Raw genomic sequence first — 20846 nt, forward strand, 5'->3', positions numbered from 1 at the left:
AATGATTTTCTTTTTAACAATGCATAAAATTACATTGTTTCTTTCTATCATATTAGGAGAAAAAATTCAGATGCCCTAGAACTACTGTAACCAAAATATTAGCAATGAGCAATAATAAAAAAATTTAATTCCTGGAATAAAGTATATTTACAAGAATGTTACCCATGAATATCCAAATAAGACTAAAATCAATTCAGAACATGAGAACTACATGTAGTTTGTAATAGATAAGCCTTGACTTTTCCAAAAGTAATGTGAAAGGAGAGTATATTATCAATCTGCAATGAGGAAGACATATGGGTTCTGCTACTACAGATTAAATGCATGTTTTGCTTTACCAGAGATAAGTATTGAAAATATTTTGTCTACATTGAAATTTTATAAATGCTTGAGGTGAATTTGATCTTTAAAAAATGAAATGGAAAATCCTTTCGTAATTCAAATGTTTACAAACTCATATACTTGGCTTGTAGCTTCCTAGTATACATTAAGTACTTTCAGATATACAAACTGAAAACTTTGATCCTGATAATCATTCACTGATTCATTCAAACATTCACTGAATATCTTTTAAGTAACAGACCTTACAATAGGGTGTGCTAGAAACAGGTAAAAAGTCCTTATCCTCAAGTAACTCCATCTAGAGCAGGATTTCTCAACCTCGGCACTACGGACACTTCGGGCTGGACGATGCTTTGTGGTGGGGCGGGGGGGGGCTGTCCTGTGCACTGCAGGATGCTGAGCAGCATCCCTGGCCTCCACCCACTAGATGCCAGTTGTAGCACCATGGATGTAACAACCAAAAATGTCTCCAGACATGGTCAAATGTCCCCTGGGTGATTCTGCCCCCATGCTGAGAACCACTGGTCTAAAAGGATGATAGGCAAGTGATAAATTATAATTCAAAACTGTGATGGCAGCTATAACTGAGGTTTGCACAGGTTGCTATGTAAACATGTAAGAGAGACACCAAATCCAGCAGGAGGTGGGGACTGGGCCAGGCAGGAAAGGTGAAAGAATATCAAAAGAGGCTTCCTTGAGAAAGGACACAGGAATACACACTTTGACGGATGCATAGAGTTGGCCAGATGAAGGAAGGAAAGTGGAGGGACAAGAAGTTACATTCCAGAAAAAAGAAATCGCATGTGTGAAAGCATAGAGAAGGGGAGAACCCCCAGTGTATTCAGAATCATAAATAAGTAATTCAGTCTGGCTGGGCAGTGGAGTGAGAAAGGGGAAGAAGCTCAATGAATGATGCCTGCTCTTATTGCTGTTTTATCTTGACAGCAGCCAGTAGCTATTGAAGGATTTTAAAGCCGAGAGACAGAATCATATTTCATGTTCTCAAAAGATAACTGGTAGCAAGTGGGAACAAGGATGGAAGGAAACATGACTGGACGCAAAGAGACCATAAATGTCTATTCTGAGAAGTTACAAAGTGGTCGCTGTGCCTGCTAATGAAATTATGGGATCTATTTTCCGTAACAAGCACTGAATTTTCTATGGTGGCCCACTAAATGACAAGAAGTCTGAGAGTCACATAAGGAAACAGCAACGTAACATGGTCAGTTTGGGACTGCAGGAGTTCCCTAGCCTTTCTAGTTTGTTTTTTTAAGAGAAAGAGATTAAGATCTTTAAATCATCTAGTACTTAGATAAATGGGATCATAGAAATATCTTTATAAAGGTTTTTTTTAAGTAAGGTACTTATTTACATATACTCCCTCAATCCTCACTCTTAAATCTCTACTGTTTATGGCAGAACCACAGTAACACAATTTGTAGAAATCATAACTTCTGGCTCCGGCAGTAGTATTATGCCGTGTGTCTAAAGAAACCAAATGTATCATCCAATCCAGTGGGCAGAGACCCACGCCCCACTACTCTCGTCTCTGAATCATCAACCAGCTCAGTGGTTTCAGTGTAAAGTAGGCTGCCATTGGTACTTCACCTTCGTAAAATGTTCATAACACTTACGTATTGTTAATTATTTGAAATCTTTCACCCTTCTTAAATGAAAGGTCTTCTGTAGTTCTAGCTTCATAATCATATAAGGCCACAAATACAGTAACACCACCTATTGGGGGAAAAAAAGACCAAGGTAAATTATATAGACAAATTAACAACAGAGAAATTTAAAAACATTGCCAACAACAACAAAAAATCTTAAGCATAGTTCTTTTCCTGGTCTCCAGAATCTATTTTTAAAAGTTGGAGATTTGGGTCACTGAAGTTTTCAAGTTATTAAGATGCTATCTTAAGGCCTTCCATGAGACTACTGTACTCTACAAATTCTAAAATTCTATAGACCCAGAGAGACATTTTTAATCTTGATTCATAGCTGCAACATCTCTAGCTTGAAAAGACAAAGTTCAAATCAATTCTTTGGCAGAAAAAGCATTAACGAGTATTATAAACTACTAGCATTGATCATCTCAATTTCTTAAAAACAATAAGTGAACATTTCCATCCTTAAGACTAATCATTCACTGTATAGCACAGGGAACTCTACTCAATACTCTGTAATGACCTATATGGGAATAGAATCTAAAAAAAGAGTGGATATATGTATATGTATAACTGATTCACTTTGCTGTACAGCAGAACACAACATTGTAAATCAACTATACTCCAATAAAAATTAATTTTAAAAAAGACTAATTAACAGTAATAACTAGGGTTTTATTAAGATTATTTATTATATTTAACACAAAGATAAAAACAGCATGTTTTTCTTAGAAATTAAATGGTATGGCTGATATGGATTATAAATTCCAAAAATAATTGTGTCATATAAAGCACTGTATGTAGTTGCTTAAGACATAAGCAACTTAAATAGCCAAACTATTATCTGCAAGCGAAAGAACAGAATCTCATTTATCTGGCTTCTCCCCTGAGGCCCGGTCATATATTAACTACCTATTTGACATCTCAAATGTCTATCAAGCATTTAAAATTTATTAGGTACAAAACAAAGGTGTTGACTTTTCTCCTCTAACCTGAAGTATTACTGAAGTCTTCCCTACCTCAGCGAACACTACCAGTCAGGTATTCAAGCCAAGTCCATTACCAGCACTGTCAGTTCTACCTCTAAAGTACCTTATCTACTTCCTTTTCATTTTCAGCGCTTCCACCCTAATCCAAGTCCCTGTCACCTCTTACTGGGAAAGTAATAGCCTAACTCACTTCTATATCTGGTTCCCTACGTCCACCCTTCACACAGCTGCCAGAGGGAAGTTTTTAGAAAGGGAATTCAATCGTGCAAATTCTTTACTGAAATCTCTTCAATAACTTCCTTCTAGCTTTGAATAAAACTCATACTTCTTACTATAGTCTATGAGGTCCTGAGAAATCCTGACTCTTCAACTGTGTATCATGTAATTCTACCCTCTGCCCACACTAGTCCTCAAACCTGCCAAGTCCATCTGTACCTCCTAAAGTGCATTTGTTATTCTCTCTTCCCAGAAAGCTCTTTTCCCATTTATGCACATATTTAGGTCATTCTCATCAATCAAACCTCAGCTCAAACGATTTCATCTCAAGATGGCTTTCCTTGATCATTTAAAGGGCCTTTGCCAATCATTCTAGTTAGTTCCTTCATAGTATTTATGAACCATTAATCATCCTGTTCAGTTGTTTCTATAATTATTATCCAACCCTCATTATAATGTAAACTCCATTAGGGCAGAAATCTTGTTTCTCTTGCTTACAACTCTCTATACCTGGCACACAGACACTCATCAATAAATTAATACCCATGAATGGACTATTTCCCGTAAATAAACTGCTTTAGGTAACTCAAGCATGTCTTCTCAACATTTAATCATTTTGGATTACTATCTTTCCAGAACATATAATCCTGAAAATAAACATTTACTGGTGACTGAGAAATACCATCACGACCAACTATTACTGAAGTATTTAGAGTTAGGGGGCTGGAATTAAGACTATAATTGACTCTTTGATGTCCATAACTTCTCAAATGAACAGTCTAACAGAATTAGTGTATGACATTCTCTGGTCACTATTTTTGGTCTGGAGGTGAGCAGAGTGAAGGGACACATTTATAGTCCATGCTTATAGAAGAGATTCTTCTTTTGTCCCCTCATGTTGCTCAATTTGGTGCTGGCAGCTGTTTTGCCAAGCCTAAGGATAAAGTGGACACTCCAAGGGCTGCAAGAGAGACACCAAAGAAACTCGAGTCCTTGATGACATCAAGGAACTGCTGGATCAAGGAATCCTGGAGCTCACCCTACCTTTTAAAGCCAGTTGTGCTTTGTTACTCAAGGGAAAAGCATCCCGATAGGGGACCCTTCACAAAAGAACCATCTCTCTTTTTAAAGTTTCTGACTACGTTTTTAGAGCATTTCTGCCTCCATAAAAGGTTGTTGGCCATCACTTCTTGCTGTTCTCTGAAAGGATATTGTAGGGTAATAAATGAAGTTCTAGAATAGAGCATTAAATCTGTGCCCTCCTGCTTATTATCTGTGACTCTGAAAAAAAAATCATTTAAACACTGAGCCTCAGGATTTTTCTTTTTTCAGTCAGTAGTATCTAATAGAAACACTGTATTACCATCACGAAACTGCCATTTACCTAACATTTATCAAGTAACTACTATAATACTTGAATAATGGCTAGCACTTTACAATCCTCAGAAGTTGTAACATTCTAGAGGGAGGGGTATACGTTTTTCGGGGTTGTTCTTTTTTGGCCGTGCTGCACGGCATGTGGGATCCTAGTTCCCCAAGCAGGGGTCGAACCTACGCCCACTGGACTGCCAGGGAAGTCCCCAGGAGGGAGGGGTATACGTTTTTTTAAAAATAGATCTTTATTGGAGTATAATTGCTTCACAATACTGTCTTCATTTCTGTTGTACAACAAAGTGAATCAGCCATATCCCCATATCCCCTCCCTCTTGAGCCTCCCTCTCACCCTCCCTATCCCACCCCTCTAGGTCATCACAAAGCACCGAGCTGATCTCCCTGTGCTATGCTGCTGCTTCCCACTAGCTATCTATTTTACATTTGGTAGTGTGTATATGTCCATGCCACTCTCACCTCGACCCATCTTCCCCCTCCCCCACCGGTCCCCAAGTCCATTCTCTATGGCTACATCTTTATTCCTGCCCTGCAACTAGGTTCATCAGTACCTTTTTTTTTTTTTTTTTTTTAAGATTCCATATATATGTGTTAGCATACAGTATTTTTCTCTCTCTGAGTTACTTCACTCTGTATGACAGACTCTAGGTCCATCCCCCTCACTACAAATAACTCAATTTTGTTCCTTTTTATGGCTGAGTAATATTCCATTGTATATATGTGCCACATCTTCTTTATCCATTCTTCTGTCGATGGACACTTAGGTTGCTTCCATGTCCTGGCTGTTGTAAAATAGTGCTGCAATGAACATTTTGGTACATGACTCTTTTTTTTTTTTTTTAATGAAAGTTTCTTTCTTTCTTTCTTTATTTTTGGCTGTGTTGGGTCTTCGTTTCTGTGCGAGGGCTTTCTCTAGTTGCAGCGAGCGGGTGCCACTCTTCATCGCGGTGCACGGGCCTCTCACTGTCGCGGCCTCTCTTGTTGCAGAGCACAAGCTCCAGACGCGCAGGCTCAGCAATTGTGGCTCACGGGCCCAGTTGCTCTGCGGCATTTGGGATCTTCCCAGACCAGGGCTCGAACCCGTGTCCCCTGCACTGGCAGGCAGATTCTCAACCACTGCGCCACCAGGGAAGCCCCATGACTCTTTTTGAATTATGGTTTTCTCAGGGTATATGCCCAGTGGTGGGATTGCTGGGTCATATGGTAGTTCTATTTTTAGTTTTTTAAGGACCCTCCATACTGTTCTCCATAGTGGCTGTATCAATTTACATTCCCACCAACAGTGTAGGAGGGTTCCCTCTGGGGTATACGTTTTTAATCTTTGTATTTCCAGTGCCTGCCAGTCAGCACTCAATAATTATTTGAAAAATGAATTAGTGAATAATTAATTATATAACCCAGTACATAATCACCATCAGATTACTACCAAATTTCCCAGAATAATATCCATGTATACAATAAGACTTGAATTTATGTTGGAGACTTTACTTTTCACATAAACTTATTTTAATAGTCCCCCAGTAAGTTATTTCTCTTACAGCAGGCAAACTTTATGTATGTATTGCCCAAGGTCACATTCTCAAACCAACAACAGGATTGTCCATTTAAATCTCACCTGTTAAACCAGCAGGATATGAACTTGGCACCACTGAAAATGAGGAAGATGCTCCTCCAAAAGGTGTCACCCCTGAGGATCCTCCAAATGGTGTCATGGAAAGGGTGCTGAAATTAACAGATGTGCTCTTTGTGGAGGATGTGGGTGCCACTGCAGTGTGCTCTGCTCCATAATGGCTGACACTCGTACTGACCGGTTCTGGAGTGTTTTCTGGTCTGTATTTAATGGCCGGACTTTTGTTCTCTTTACTTTTAATGCAGCCCATTATCAAATCTACAAAGGTGATAAGGCAAATTTTGAGAAGCAGTTAACATAAAGCATACTTCAAAAGGTGCAATTCAATAGTTGACTTTAAACGAGGCATTTTTCCCCTGCAAATAAGTTAACAATAACAAAACAAACCAAAAAGAACCTAGACAGCTGCAAATAAAGTCTCTCCACCTCATTTATCTTTATTACAATTCTGCTAACGTATCATTCCAATCATGTCATTCTCCAGCTCAATCTCCTTTAATGGTTCAATGACAACATGCCACAGTGTATTGGGAAAACCATGGGCTCTGATGCCAGAGACCAGAGTTTGAATCCTAGCTTCCTACTTCCTAGTGCAGTGACTGCAGGTATGTTACTTAACTTCTCTGCACCTCAGTTACTTGAAAAAGGAGAACAATAATATCACCTACTTCATAAGGTTTTCTATAAGGATTAAATTTCTTACAACTTCTAGACAATCTCTGGTTCTACATAGCGGGTACTAGCAAATTCTGGTTGCTTTCCTTCTACCTATACCAGCACTGTGTAACAGAAATATAATCTGAGCCATGCATATAATTCTAAATTTTCTAGTAAATACATTTTAAAAATAAAAACAGGTAAAATTAATTTTAATAATATATTTGATTTGACTCAATAAATCTAAAATATAATTATTTCAACATGTCATCAATATGAAAATTTTTAATGAGATGTTTTATATTCCCTTGTACTAAATCTTAGAAATCTGGTGTGCATTTTAAACTTACAGTACATCTCAATTTGGACCAAGCACATTTTAAGTGCTCAACAGCTGCATGTGGCTAGTGGCTACTACACAGGACAATGCATCTCTACATCTTTTCCCTTCCCTACCAATGGACACACTCCCAATGCCAAATTGGACTTCAATTTATCTTTCCCACTTTATCATTTCCTCACTTATCTTATGCACACATGGAGAAAAAAATTCCTGTTTCCCCAATACATATGCCCTGTGCTTTCCCATTTTTGCGTTTTCCCTCCTAAAAGTGCCTCTGTCAGTAATACTCTCCTCACATCTCTACCTGCTAAAATTTATCCATTCACTGAGGGTCATTACAAATGTTACTTTACCATTCAGGCTGTCTCCATAACTGGTAAAATACCTTCTTCCTTAAAACTTCTAATGTACTTTTGGAGAGATTTCTGTACGAGACTCTCACTTGCATCTTGTTTTTTGCTAATTCCCAGCCTACCCTCAAGTCACTGGCAACACACTTCTTAAAAAGCAAGTTTCTCACCTCTTATACACTGTACAGCCTACATAACTGGTAAAATACCTTCTTCCTTAAAACTTGTAACGTACTTTTGGAGAGATTTTTGTATGAGACTCTCACTTGCATCCTGTTTTTTGCCAATTCCCAGCCTACCCTCAAGTCACTGGCAACACACTTTTTAAAAAGCAAGAGTTTCTCACCTCTTATATACTGTACAGCCTACCAACATGACTTGCATATAGTATGTTTACTGATATTACAAAATTTGCATTATTCCATTCACTTCCTGCAGAAGAACTAATGGTGATTTCATTAATTCACTTTTTTTTTTCCCCTGGCTGTGACGCGTGGCATGCGGGATCTTAGTTTCCCAACCAGGGATTGAACCCGCACCCCCTTCAGTGGAAGTGCAGAGTCCTAACCACTGAACTGCCAGGGAATTCCCCTAATTCACTTACTTTTTACAGTATTTCCCTTCTTCTACAGCATTCAAAAGGAAGTAGGTGAGTGATAAGATGACTGCTTCATCAATTCTGAAAGACTGAACATTTTTACAAACTCAACTACATAATATTGATTTAAAATGTAGCTATAAATATTAAAAGAGAAACAGTCTCAGAAACTCAAAGTTGGAAGGTTTTCACATCGATCTTAAAACAGGTATATTCTGAAGACGTGACAATAAAGCACAGGATTGGAACATGACTGGGACTGGAAACTTAAATATCTACTGAAAACACTATGAGAGAATAATAAGCTAAATATATAAAAGGCGGTCTTCTAACTAAATGTGTTAGAAAAAACTAAAGGTAAGCTGTTTCATAATCTAGCAGTTGGAAAAGCCTTTAAAGCGTAAAAGTAGAAACCTTAAAGGAAAAGACTAAGAGATATATGATTAAGTTGGGGGGGGCAGATGTGGACACAGAAACTCTGAAGTGACACTAAAGACATGAGAAGTAGGGAGGATATCTTTGCACTTGCTCATGCTCTTACTTGCTCTCTCAACACATAAATGTACTCATATGAATACTGGTTGACGTTCTTAACACAAACAACTCTTACACATTAAAAAACATATATATAAGCCCCTTAGAAAAATAGGAAAGCCTACCAACAGGCAATTCACAAAGGAAATATGAAAGGCCAATTAGCATACGAAGATATGTCCAATCATCCCAGTCTTCTAATAAATGCAAATTTTTAGGGAATTCCCTGGGGGTCCAGTGGTTAGGACTCCGCACTCTCACTGCTGAGGGCCTGGGTTTCATCCCTGGTCGGGGAACTAAAATCCCAAAAGCCGCGCGGCACGACAATCAATCAATGAATCAATAAATGCAAAATTTTAAAGGTATCCTTTTTGCTTATGAGATTGGCAAATTTTGGCTCAATACTCAAGGCTGAAGGGTGAATTTTAATCAACAATCAATATATACCCACAAAATATGTTAAATTGCAAACATATTTTAAAATCTATACAAGACGTTCACTATTACCTATATCCAAAGTCTAAATATTAAAAAAATATTTTAACAATTACATAGACTTTGAAAGAACAGTAGCTGTATGACAGAGAAAAAATTATGAAAGCCAGTAACGGTGCTAACAATTTAAATTTGATAACAGACCAACTGAAATACATCAATTCATAACCGAGGTTACTATAACTATTTACCCACCCTCACTTCTATTTCCAGCTTCCTTAATGTCTCGTTTTCACCTTTTTCTTCACTCAGGATCTTTGCTAAGGTCTTTTCTCCCCATAAGACATCACTCCTAACTTAACTCCTCTTCCTTCAAAAGTCATATCTTTTTTCCCTCACTCTACCAGTTTTTCATTACTACTGTCCTCCAGTCTCTTTTTCTTAAACAGAGTCTTTGGTCCAGCTCCTCACATCTATCCACTCATTCTTTTCAATAGCTCCAGGACAGAACATCATCTTCAGTCCAGTTCCAATAGCACCCAGTATCAATACACAGGAGCCATCACTGCTGCCCATCTCCTTTAGAAACATTAATATATATGTATGTATATAAGTGTGTGTATATATATAATAAATGTATATTGGCCACACTGCGTTGCTTGTAGGATCTTAGTTCCCCGACCAGGGATTAAACCCGGGCCCCTGGCAGTGAGAGTGCCGAGTCCTAACTACTGGACTGCCAGGGAATTCCCTAGCAACATTATTATACATGTAGGATGTGATTTACATTTTTAAGGAAACTTCAGGTGCAATGAGTTATACAGATTTTAATGGACTGTCTTAGAAACATAACATTATTTAAAATATTTACATGGGAAAAGCCTCTTTCAAGTTCCAAGCTACTAACTTACAGATACATATTTATTAACAACATATATTTATTAGACACTATAAAGGGAGCTAAGGATGGCAAGAATGGTTCTTTTTCTTTAAAAAGGTCACAAATAAATGCAGGAAAAAAATACAGTATTGTAAAATTTGAAAAATGCCAGAGTGAAAAAAAACGCTAGAGCAGAGGTACATACAGAACATCATGGGAATACAACAGAAGTTATCAGCTCTGCCTTGAGTGCTTGGGAAAGAAAACTTTGCAGAAAATGGCATCTGAGCTAGGTCTTGAAGAGTTGGCAATTTAGGGAAGAAGAACTAGGATATCCCAGGAAGAATGAAGTGGGAAGAATGGTTCAGATGTTTGGAAAAGCATGGTGTATTTGGGGAACAGAAAACCCTGTGGCAGGGGTGTTTTTGAGAATGGTGGGACAGATGGCTAGTGTTAGAGGAGAATTTACACACAAAGAGGATTATTTGCTAAGCAATAACTTTTAGATTTATCCAGGGAGCATTGGAAAGTTAAGATTCTTAAAAAGGTGAATAGCAGAAAATATGTGTTTTAGAATAACTGTGGTGAAAGGACAAATTATAGAGTGGAAAGAAAGAAAGAATGGCGGCAGTTAGTCAAGTTACAAAACTACTGCCATGACCCATGTGAGGCAGGACAAAAGCAGGAATACTGGGGCCGAAGATGAGGGGAAATGAGAGGTACACACCAAGTAAAATAATCAACTCTAGGTGATCAGCTGGGTATGGACGGAGGAGACATTAAAAAGGAGTCATTTACTCAGTCCCTACAATTTACCGAACACTTTAAAAAGTAGTTACTATGTGTGTGCTAGGGGCTGGATGACTCCAAAGTTTCTAGTTTGAACTGAGTGGAAAGTAACACCATGAGGTAGAGAAAAGAGAAACAGGTTTTTCTGGACCAACGAGTTCAGTTTCAGATGTTAGTTTTAGGGGTCTGTGGGGCATGATGTTGAGAAGTCTAGTGGGGAATGACAGTAAGTGTAAAGCTCAGAAAGAGGTAGAAACCAGAGAAAAGTTAAAAATTTTTTCACAGTGTAACCACACTTTTGGAGATAATAAAACTCACCCAAGGCACAGATTTGGAGGGGTGTGAAAAATTAATACAGTGTTGCAGGACACCTACAGATAAGGGAACAGATAAGGGATAGATGGGCAAGGAAATTAGGAAGCAGCAATTAAGAGTTGGGAGCGCTTTCATAAATACAAAAACACAATCGGAAAGGATAATCATTAACTTCAAGATAGTGGAAAGGGTTGGGGAAGAGTTTCAACTGTATCCGTGGCACTTTTTTTTTTCTTAAAAGATATATGAAGCAAATAGAGAAAAATGTTAATGTGTTAAACGTAGGTAATAGATTTAATTCTTTTTGTTAGTTTGGAGTATTTAATACATTTTTAACAAGTAGAATAATACAGTGGGAATAGAGAAATAGACTTTCAAGAAGAAAATGACTAATAATGGTAAAGACCAACATGAAATCAAGTGGCATTTAAACTGATTTTAAAAGGCCAGCTGATTAGTAATTAGGAGCTCACTGATGACTTTCACAAGAGCATTTCTTAGCATCATGAAGATAAAAGTTAGAGCTCAGTTAAGTTGAATAATAAATTAATGACTAGGCCATGAAAATATGGTGAATTCTGGAATGCAACATCTTCATAAGCTGGGAACATATACTTTGTATCAAAACGTTTTCTATGATTTCTTTGTCTACTTCACAGATCCTTTCCTTCACAGTCTTGGCATAATCTAATTCGGCAGACACTTGGTTACTCAACAGCCATCCTGCTTTGATAAAAGAACCCTGATTTTGTTCACCTTCCTTCATTTGTCCAGCCCCAGGGAGTAAATAATGACTGATTTAAGCCACTCTTGGTCATATCCCTTTGCCATTAACTGTGTAAGCCATGACCCATGGGCTTCTAGGAAGTTTTCCTCACTTGTAAAAAGGAATACAAGACAGAAATATTCCATTTTCATTCCCTAGATGTTATTGTTGTTGATGCCTAAATCTGAGATTACAAAGCACCCATGTGAAAGGAGGACACAAACATAATGAGAAGGGGAGGGCAGAAAGATGAAAGGAACTTGGGTCCCTGAAGCTGCTGCTCAGTTACTGAACTATATAACCCTATAATAACCCGAGAACACAATTTAGCTCCAGAAATCTTACTATGTGAGATAAATATCTACTGTAAAAGTCAATTTTCTTGTTTGGTTTTCAGTTACTTGCAGCTGAAAGGATCTTAAATAATAAACTATTCAAATCACATGACAATGGTTAATATATTAAATCCCTTTTCAACATATCAAGATTCAACAGCTTAACAAAAATAGATCTTCTCTCAAAGTATTTACATAAATCTGAGCTATCCTTAAGACTGTAAAATTTATAGTCTATAAAAGTAAAATTCAATTTTTAAGCAAATGATTTCATACAGATATTTGCTTGAGTATAAGGTGCATGAATATTTGCTGAAAAACAAGGTTTTACTTCAATTTGAATATTACTGTTACTTTAAGATTTTCTGAGAAATATGAATTTAAAATTTAGATTACAGAAACTTCTTCCCTTAGACACTATCAGATATTCTTTCCTAAAATGTTCTTTTTAAAAAAAATTAGCTTCGGGACTTCCCTGGTGGCGCAGTGGTTAAGAATCCGCCTGCCAATGCAGAGGACACAGGTTCGATCCCTGGCCCAGGAAGATCCTGCATGCCGTGAGGCAACTAAGCTCGTGCGCCACAACTACCGAGCCTTCGCTCTAGAGCCCGCGAGCCACAACTACTGAAGCCCGTGCGCCTAGAGCCCATGCTCGGCAACAAGAGAAGCCACCACAATGAGAAGCACGTGCGCTGTAACTAGAGCAAGCCTGCATGCAGCAACGAAGACCCAACGAAGCCAAAAAAAAAAAAAAAAAAAAATCAACTTTGAGGTATAATTTACATACAATAAAATGCACCCATTTAAAGTGTACAGTTCAATGAGTTTCGGCAAATGTCTGTAACTGTGCAACCAATACTATAATTACAATATAGAAGATTCCAATCACCCCCAGAAGATTCTGTTGTACCCTTTTCCCAATAGGGAAAATCCCCAACCCCAGCCCTAAGAAATCACTGATTTGTTTTCTCTAACTATGGATTTATCTCTTCTAGAGTTTCATATAAATAGAATAATACTATAGTCTTTTTTGTGTCTGGCTTTTTTTTTTTTTAAATTAGGCATTGTGTACCTGAGATACTTCCATATTGTTGCATATGTAGGTAGTTCATTAATTTTTATTGCTAAGTAGAACCCCATCATATACCATAATTGTTCATCCATTCACTTGTTGATGGGTATTTGGGTTGTTCCAGTTTGGGGCTATTATAAATAAAACAGCTACAAACATCCCCATACAAGTCTTCGGGTGGGTAGATATGTGCCTCTCCCCCCTCTCCCCATAAATACCTAAGGAATGGAACTGCTTGGTCATATAAGGTTAAGTTACTGTAATAAGCTGCTAAACTGGTTTCCATAGTGACTGTACCATTTTGCATCCCCACCAGCAGTGAATGTGAATTCATTCTCCACATTCTCAACAACACTGCTAAGTCTTTCTTTCCCCTCTCAGAAACCCATCACATGTTTACTTGGGTTTGGATATGATCCAAATAGTCTACACAGCTCTTTGACTTTTTATTCTATCTAAAAAGCTTTGACAATTGAAATCTACTGATATCAAAGGTAGCTGACAATATAAAATGCGTATGGCTGAATTGATGTTACACACATTTACAACATGAGCATTACCAAAATCATTAGAACTGTTGATTAACCACTGATTTTAGTTCACTGATATAAACAATGGTCAGGACTTAGGTAACTGCCAAACACCTTTACCACCATTTAATTTGCCAATGCTATCAAGAGCATTTCAATCTCAAGCCTGCCCTCTAAAATCCAGTATTATTTCTACACTCAGATTAGATCCAATGGCAATCTAAGACTGCATGGTTACTAAGATGCAATGATGATTTTTTCATATCTTACTACATCAATAGGTCAGTTTCTCACTTTTAAAACCCTATCTTTAAAAATTAAGGCATAAATGTGTAAAATCCACTCATATTAGTGTACAGGTCTGCAAGTTTTGACACATGCATACAGTCGTGCAACTGCCACCTCAATGAAGATAAAGAACAGTTCCATCCCCACCCCCATCCCATGACACCTCCATGCACTTTTTGTAGTCAACCTCTCCCTCCAACCCCAGGCAACCATTAATCTGTTTTCTGTTCTTACAGTTTCACCTTTTCCAGATACCATAGAGCATGTAGCCTTTTGATTCTGGCTTTTTTCAGTTAGCATAATGCATTTGAGATCCACCCATGTTTTTGCAGGTATCAGTTCATTCCCCTCCCCCACCCCCCTTTTTTTAGTTCATTCCTTTTTTCTGCTGAGTGGTATGCATATACCACAGTTTGTTTATTCATTCCCCAGTTGATTTGGGTTGTTTCCAGTTTTTGAAAATCACAAATAGAGCCACTATGAACACATACACATGGGTTTTTCTGTGAACACAAGTTTTCATTTCATTTGAATAAATACTTAGGAGGGAAACTGCTGGGCTGTATGGGAAGTATAACTTTATAAAAAACTGCAAACACTTTTCCAAAGCAGCTTTAACATTCTGCACTCTCACCAACAAAATGAGAATTCCAGTTGCTCTATATCCTCATCAACACTTGTTGTCAGTTGATTTTTTTAGGTGTGTAGTGCTATTGTTAAGGTTTTAATTTATATTTTCCTAATGACTAAGCACCTGATATTAAGCATCTTTTCATGTTCTTATTTGCTACTCATATCTACTTTGGTGAAGTATCTGTTCAACTTAATTTTTTAATTGGGTTGTCTTCTTTCTAATATATTCTGGAAACAAGAATATTTACTAATATAATACTATTTATTATATTATTTAATATTCTAGAATCAAGTTCTTTGTCAAATATAATATTTTCTCTCAACCTATAGGTTGCCTTTGCATTTTTATAACAGTATCCTTGAACATGATTTTTAATTTTGATGCTCAATTAAGAAGCTTTAATTTTATGGTTTGTGCTATGTCCTAACTGAGAATTCTTCACCAGAAGAATTTCTCCTGTTTTCACCAGAAGTTTTAGCTCTTTATATCAGGCCTACTGAGCCTTTTTAAGTGGATTTTTGTATATGTTGTGAGGTCTGAGATCCCATATTTTTAACAGTTCTTTAACTGCCATTTGTTGAAAAGACTATCCATTTCCCATTGAATTATCTTGATACCTTTGTCAAAAATCAATTAGTCATAAATGCATGGGTCTGTTTCTATACTACTAGTTCCATTGTTTTATATTATATGTCTATGCTTATGTCAATTATCACACTGTCTTCATCACTATAGCTTTACAGTAAGTCTTGAAATTAGATAAAATAAGTCCTCTAGGGTTTTTTTATCTTCTCCAAAATTGTTTTGGATACTCTATGGAAGGGGGTCAACAAACTTTTTCTGGAAGGGGTCAGAGAACAGCCATTTTAAACTTTGCAAACCAAATGGTCTCTGTCACAACTACCTGACTCCACCATGATAGTGCAAAAGCATGTTAGTGCATAGAAAATACATAAGTGCTAAGTGTGGCAATGTTGTAATACAACTATTTCCAAAAACAAGCAGTGGGTCAGATTTGCCCTGAAAGTTGCAGTTTGCCTGTGCACTAGGGTCTTTCATTTCCATACAAACTGTAGAGTCAGCTTGTCAATCTCTAGAAAAATGCCTGTTGGAATGTTGACTGGGATGATATTGAATCTACAGATCAATCTGGGGAGAACCGACATCTTGAAAATATTGATCTCCTGATCCAAGAATACAGTACTCCATTTATTTAGAACTTTAAAAATTTCTCTCAGCAATGTTTTGCAACTTTCAGTGTATAGATAAGTTTAACAAAAATTGGACAAGACCTATCTCTAGGCATTTCATGGTTTTTTGTTATTACTATAAATGGCATTACTTTATTTCTATTTCTAATTGTTCATCACTTATATAAACATATATTAATATATTAATAATATATATACTTGATACTTATATATTGACCTCATATCCTGTGACCCTAATAATAATAAGTTCACATCTTAGTTCTAATAGCTTTTTTTTTAGTTCCATAGGGTTTTCTATATTCAAGGTCACGTGTACAAATAAACACTTTTATTCTCCTTTAGCACCTCTAGTACAATGCTGAATAGAAGTGAGGAGAGAGAACATCTTTGCCTCCTTCCTGATCTTAAGGGAAAAGCATTCAGTCTACCACCATTAAGTATATTAGCTGTAAGACTGTAGCTGACCTTCATTAGGCTGAAGGGCATTCTCTTCTAATTCTGTGTTTGCTGAGAGTTTTTGTCATGAATGGGTGTTAAATTTTGTCAGATATTTTTATATATCTACTCAGATGATCACATGGGTTTTCTCCTTTACTCAACTGATATGGTGGATTAAACTAATTGATTTTTCAGTATTAACCCCACCTTGGCACCTCTGCATTCTTGGAATAAAACCCATTTGGTTATGATATATTACCCTTTTAATATAGTCCTAAAGGCTAATATTTTGTTCAATGTTTTTATGTCTATAGTCAAAGAGATATCGCTGTTTAGTTTTCTTCTAATTTGTCTGTGTTTGGTATCAGGGTAATTTTGGTCTCATGAAATAAGCTGGGAAATGTTCCCTTCCTCCTCTATTATTTTAAAGAGTTAAAATTAGTATTACTTCTAAAATGTTCAAAAGAATTCACCAGTGAAGCCATCTGGGCCTTGAGTTTTCAATTACAAATTTAGTATCTTTAACATACAGGGCTACTCATATTTGATTTTTCTTGTGTTACTGTGGTAACTTTTTCAAGATTTGTCCAATTCACCCAAGTTATTAAATTTATATTAGCATAAAGTTGTTCATAATATTCCTCTATTAATCTAGTCTAGCACAACAGCCCTTTCAAGGTTTCTATTAGAAGTCCAGAGTAATCAACAAGGACTTTTTCCCCTCCAGTTGGTAAAACCTCAAATGCCTCCCAACCCTCTGTGATCTCAAAGGGCCACCAGCTCACAACAACAAACTGCTCTTTGCCTGGCTTTACAGTTTCACACTCTGCAGGTACCTTCCAGAATTCAGCAAAAAATCAGAGAGACTCCTATGCAGACTGTTAGCGTTATTTTTCTATATAGTGGTCTTTCTGCTGGAATTCTCCCCTGCAATTTCCAGCTGCCTTGGCCTCCATGAATTCTGATCTCCTCAACTTATTAAAGACCACTCTCAGGCTTCCCTGGTGGCGCAGTAGTTAAGAATCCGCCTGCCAATGCAGGGGACACAGGTTCAAGCCCTGGTCTGGGAAGATCCCACATACCGCAGAGCAACTAAGACCGTGCGCCACAACTACTGAGCCTGCGCTCTAGAGCCTGTGAGCCACAACTATTGAGCCCACGTGCCACAACTACTGAAGCCCGCGCACCTAGAGCCCGTGCTCCGCAACAAGACAAGCCACCGCAACAAAGAGCAGGCCCCGCTCGCCACAACTAGAGAAAGCCCGCGCACAGCAATGAAGACCCAATGCAGCCAAAAATAAATAAATAAAATAAACTTTTAAAAAAAGAAAAGAAAAAAAAAAGACCACTCTCCTTTGCCCAAGATCCCCCCTATCCCTGCTCTGCAATTCAGACCATGCCTCTAGAGAAAGCTAGGGTGATTAGGTGACTGTCCAGCTTACCTCATTTGTTTCCTGTCTTTCAGGGATCACAGTCTTGTATTGCTGTTGTTCCATGTCTGAAAACAATTGTTGCATATATTTTGTCCAGATTTTCAGTGTTTTGTTTTTGGGGGAGTGGTGAGGATGGTAAATCCATCATGGCCAATTTAAACGTTCTTAAAGGGGACTTCCCTGGCAGTCCAGTGGTTAAGACTCCACGCTTCCAATGCAGAGGGCGTGGGTTCGATCCCTGGTCAGGAAACTAGGGTCCCACATGCTGCGAGGCACGGCCAAAAAAAAAAAAAAAAGTTCTTAAAAGTTAATCCCTAAAAAACCATTTCATTCCTTGGTTTTAATATCATTAAAGTGCAGAGGGTATTATTTCCAAATAAATTTAAGTCAGTTTATATAACAGATAATGGACTTATTCCTTAACAATAACCACTTTCAGGGACTTCCCTGGTGGTCCAGTGGTTAAGATTCTGTGCTTCCACTGCAGGGGGTGTGGGTTCGATTCCTGGTCGGGAAACTAAGATCCCACATGTCACTCCACATGGCCAAAAAAATCATCATCACCATCATCATCATCATCATCACTTTCAAACAAATTAACATTTTAAGTGTTTTACTGTAATTGGTTAAAGTGCTCTGTGGTATTTTTATTTTAATTTCAAGAAATAATTTTTAAAGTAGCATTTATGTACCCACTTGGTAAGTCTAAAATTTATACTCAACTTAATGAGTTAGGCTCTTTTGGACTCAAGAAGGTTTTTATTCTAAACATAAAAACGGTAATAGGGAAGAGGCAAGAGTCTCATAAAAATCAGAAACTACAGAACAATCTGATCATACAGATTAATCCCAAAAGGCTGATGGTGTTCAAGTTTGAATGCAGGTCTTGATACTGGGTAATCATTGCTTTATTGTTAGGAGCTTATTGCTTCCCTTCTATAACGTGGATTCAGCATCTCTATTTCCATACCCCTGATGCTTCAACCAACTACTTCACTCTCTACTGGGGTAACAGTTCCCTACTTCTAACCCCTATTTACTCATAATTTTGATTCATTTATGGTCTATTCCAGGTTTCCTCAAACTCCCCCAGCCACTGCCTAATTCACTTATTTCTGAGTTTGCACTAGCATGAAGAAGAGTAAAAGCAAAAGAATGTAAGTTGCTATCTCATTGCCCTAACCTGCTGACCAGATTTGGCCGTCAGGTGCTCACCCCGTGGTCTCCTTACGAGATTGTGGGCCTAGAAGTTACCATAATGATTAGTCTGTTCAGCATAAGCTCTTGCTTTGGTACCTAGTAAAAATACATATATTTTAGCAAAATGTACTAAAAGTAAAAACTTTTCCAACTGAAACAAATTTCTGTGTTAGATTTTTTTTCTTTAGTGGAAAGGAAGTCAGAGATATGGAAGATTAATGTGTAATGCTGATCTAGCCCCACTAAGTCACCAGCCATTACCAGAGGGTAGAGTCAGGCGGGTTAACAAATGCAAAGTTTTACTTTGATCCCTCATCACGCCTAAACTATTGTACTTTCTCATCTTCCCTGGATAATGGGCAAGAGAAGGTACAGTGGAACTAAAAACATCAACAGAGCTTTGCTGACGGGGCAAATTCTCAAAAGCAGAGAAGTAAAATGGCCCCTTTCTATTTCTCATATGGCTGTCTTGTCATCCCCCAAAAGAACATAAATTAGAGTACTCGAAAACCTTTTGTTTCAAAATGCTATAGGAAATAAAGGATTGATAAGGTAGTGACAACAATAAGAAATGTTACCAGATATTTAAGATGGTCAGGCATTCTCTTTTCAAACCTCTGGCCTTCATAATCCTGTCCATTTCAACTTTCCCTCCTCTTTTCTCTCCACACATCCCACTTATTTTGGCAAAATTTTTTCTAACTTTCCTATGTTTCTCATACTCACTTAAAATATAATCCAAATTTTCTTGATTTCTGCCCATGCTTGCTGCTTCCACTACGTTAAAACTGCCCACTAAGGTCCCCAATTAACTTCACATTGCTAAATCAATTCAGTCCTCGTCTCACCTAACCAGTCAGCCACAGTCCACACTAGGGATCCCTCCCTTTTCCACCTAGTTTCTAGGACACACCCTCCTCACCTCCTGACATCTAAACACAGGCCTTCTCCATCTACACTCACTCCTTTGCTGGTACACCCAGTCTCATATCTTTAAATACCTGTACCATTTATACATCGACGGTTACCAAAGTCTCCTCACTTGAACTCCAGAATAGTTTTCTAAATATCTACTCAATATCCCCACTTGGATGTCTAAAAGCACCTCAAATTTAACATTTCCAAGACTCCTAATCTTTTTCCCCAAACCAGCTCCTGCAATCTTCCCCATATCAGTAACTGCTGTTCCTCCAGTCGTTCAGGACAAAAACTCTTTAGTATCCTTTAATCTCTTTATTTCACATCCTATATCCAACTCTTCAGCAAATCCCTAGGCTTTATTTTACAAATATATCCAGAATCTGAAAACTTTTCTCCACCTCCACTGCTAATCTGGTCCAAGTCACACCATCTCTCACTAATTCAACAACATGGAATTACTCCAACAGCCTAGATGGTCTCCCTGTTCCTGCTTTTGCACCCCCTCACAGGCTTTTCTCAAAGTAACAGAGCTATCCTTTTAAAACATGAATCAGGGACTTCCCTGGTGGCGCAGTGGTTAAGAATCTGCCTGCCAAAGCAGGGGACACGGGTTCGATTCCTGGTCTGGGAAGAACCCACATGCTGCGGAGCAACTAAGCCCGTGAGCCACAACTACTAAGCCTGCGCTCTAGAGCCCGCGTGCCACAACTACTGAAGCCCGTGCACTGCAACAAAGAGTAGCCCCCGCTTGCCGCAACTAGAGAAAAGCCCATGCGCAGCCACAAAGACCCAACACAGTCAAAAATAAATAAATAAATAAATAATTTATTAAATAAATAAATCACAAATCATTTCACATCACTCTGTGCCACAATCCGTCCAAGACG

The 20846-nt window shown here is 37.9% G+C and overlaps 1 protein-coding gene across 5 annotated transcripts in view; it reads right to left on the reverse strand.

The window, feature by feature from the left end:
* The window catches only part of YES1 (YES proto-oncogene 1, Src family tyrosine kinase), a 78727-nt gene that overhangs the window by 19174 nt on the left and 38707 nt on the right, over positions 1-20846 (reverse strand). For 4 of the 5 annotated variants that reach the window (XM_061170179.1, XM_061170181.1, XM_061170180.1 and 1 more), the window contains exons 2-3: positions 6216-6488; positions 1977-2076 (exon numbers count right to left, since the gene is read on the reverse strand). In XM_061170179.1, coding sequence (XP_061026162.1) covers positions 1977-2076; positions 6216-6480 — 365 coding nt within the window. In that variant the 5' untranslated portion in view covers positions 6481-6488. Of the gene's footprint in view, positions 1-1976; positions 2077-6215; positions 6489-8184; positions 8268-20846 lie in introns of all 5 variants that reach the window. The other variant, XM_061170178.1, reaches the window with a different exon arrangement.

The sequence above is a fragment of the Eubalaena glacialis genome, chromosome 15 (genome assembly GCF_028564815.1).
Source record: "Eubalaena glacialis isolate mEubGla1 chromosome 15, mEubGla1.1.hap2.+ XY, whole genome shotgun sequence".
In the NCBI taxonomy this organism is placed as follows: domain Eukaryota; kingdom Metazoa; phylum Chordata; class Mammalia; order Artiodactyla; family Balaenidae; genus Eubalaena; species Eubalaena glacialis.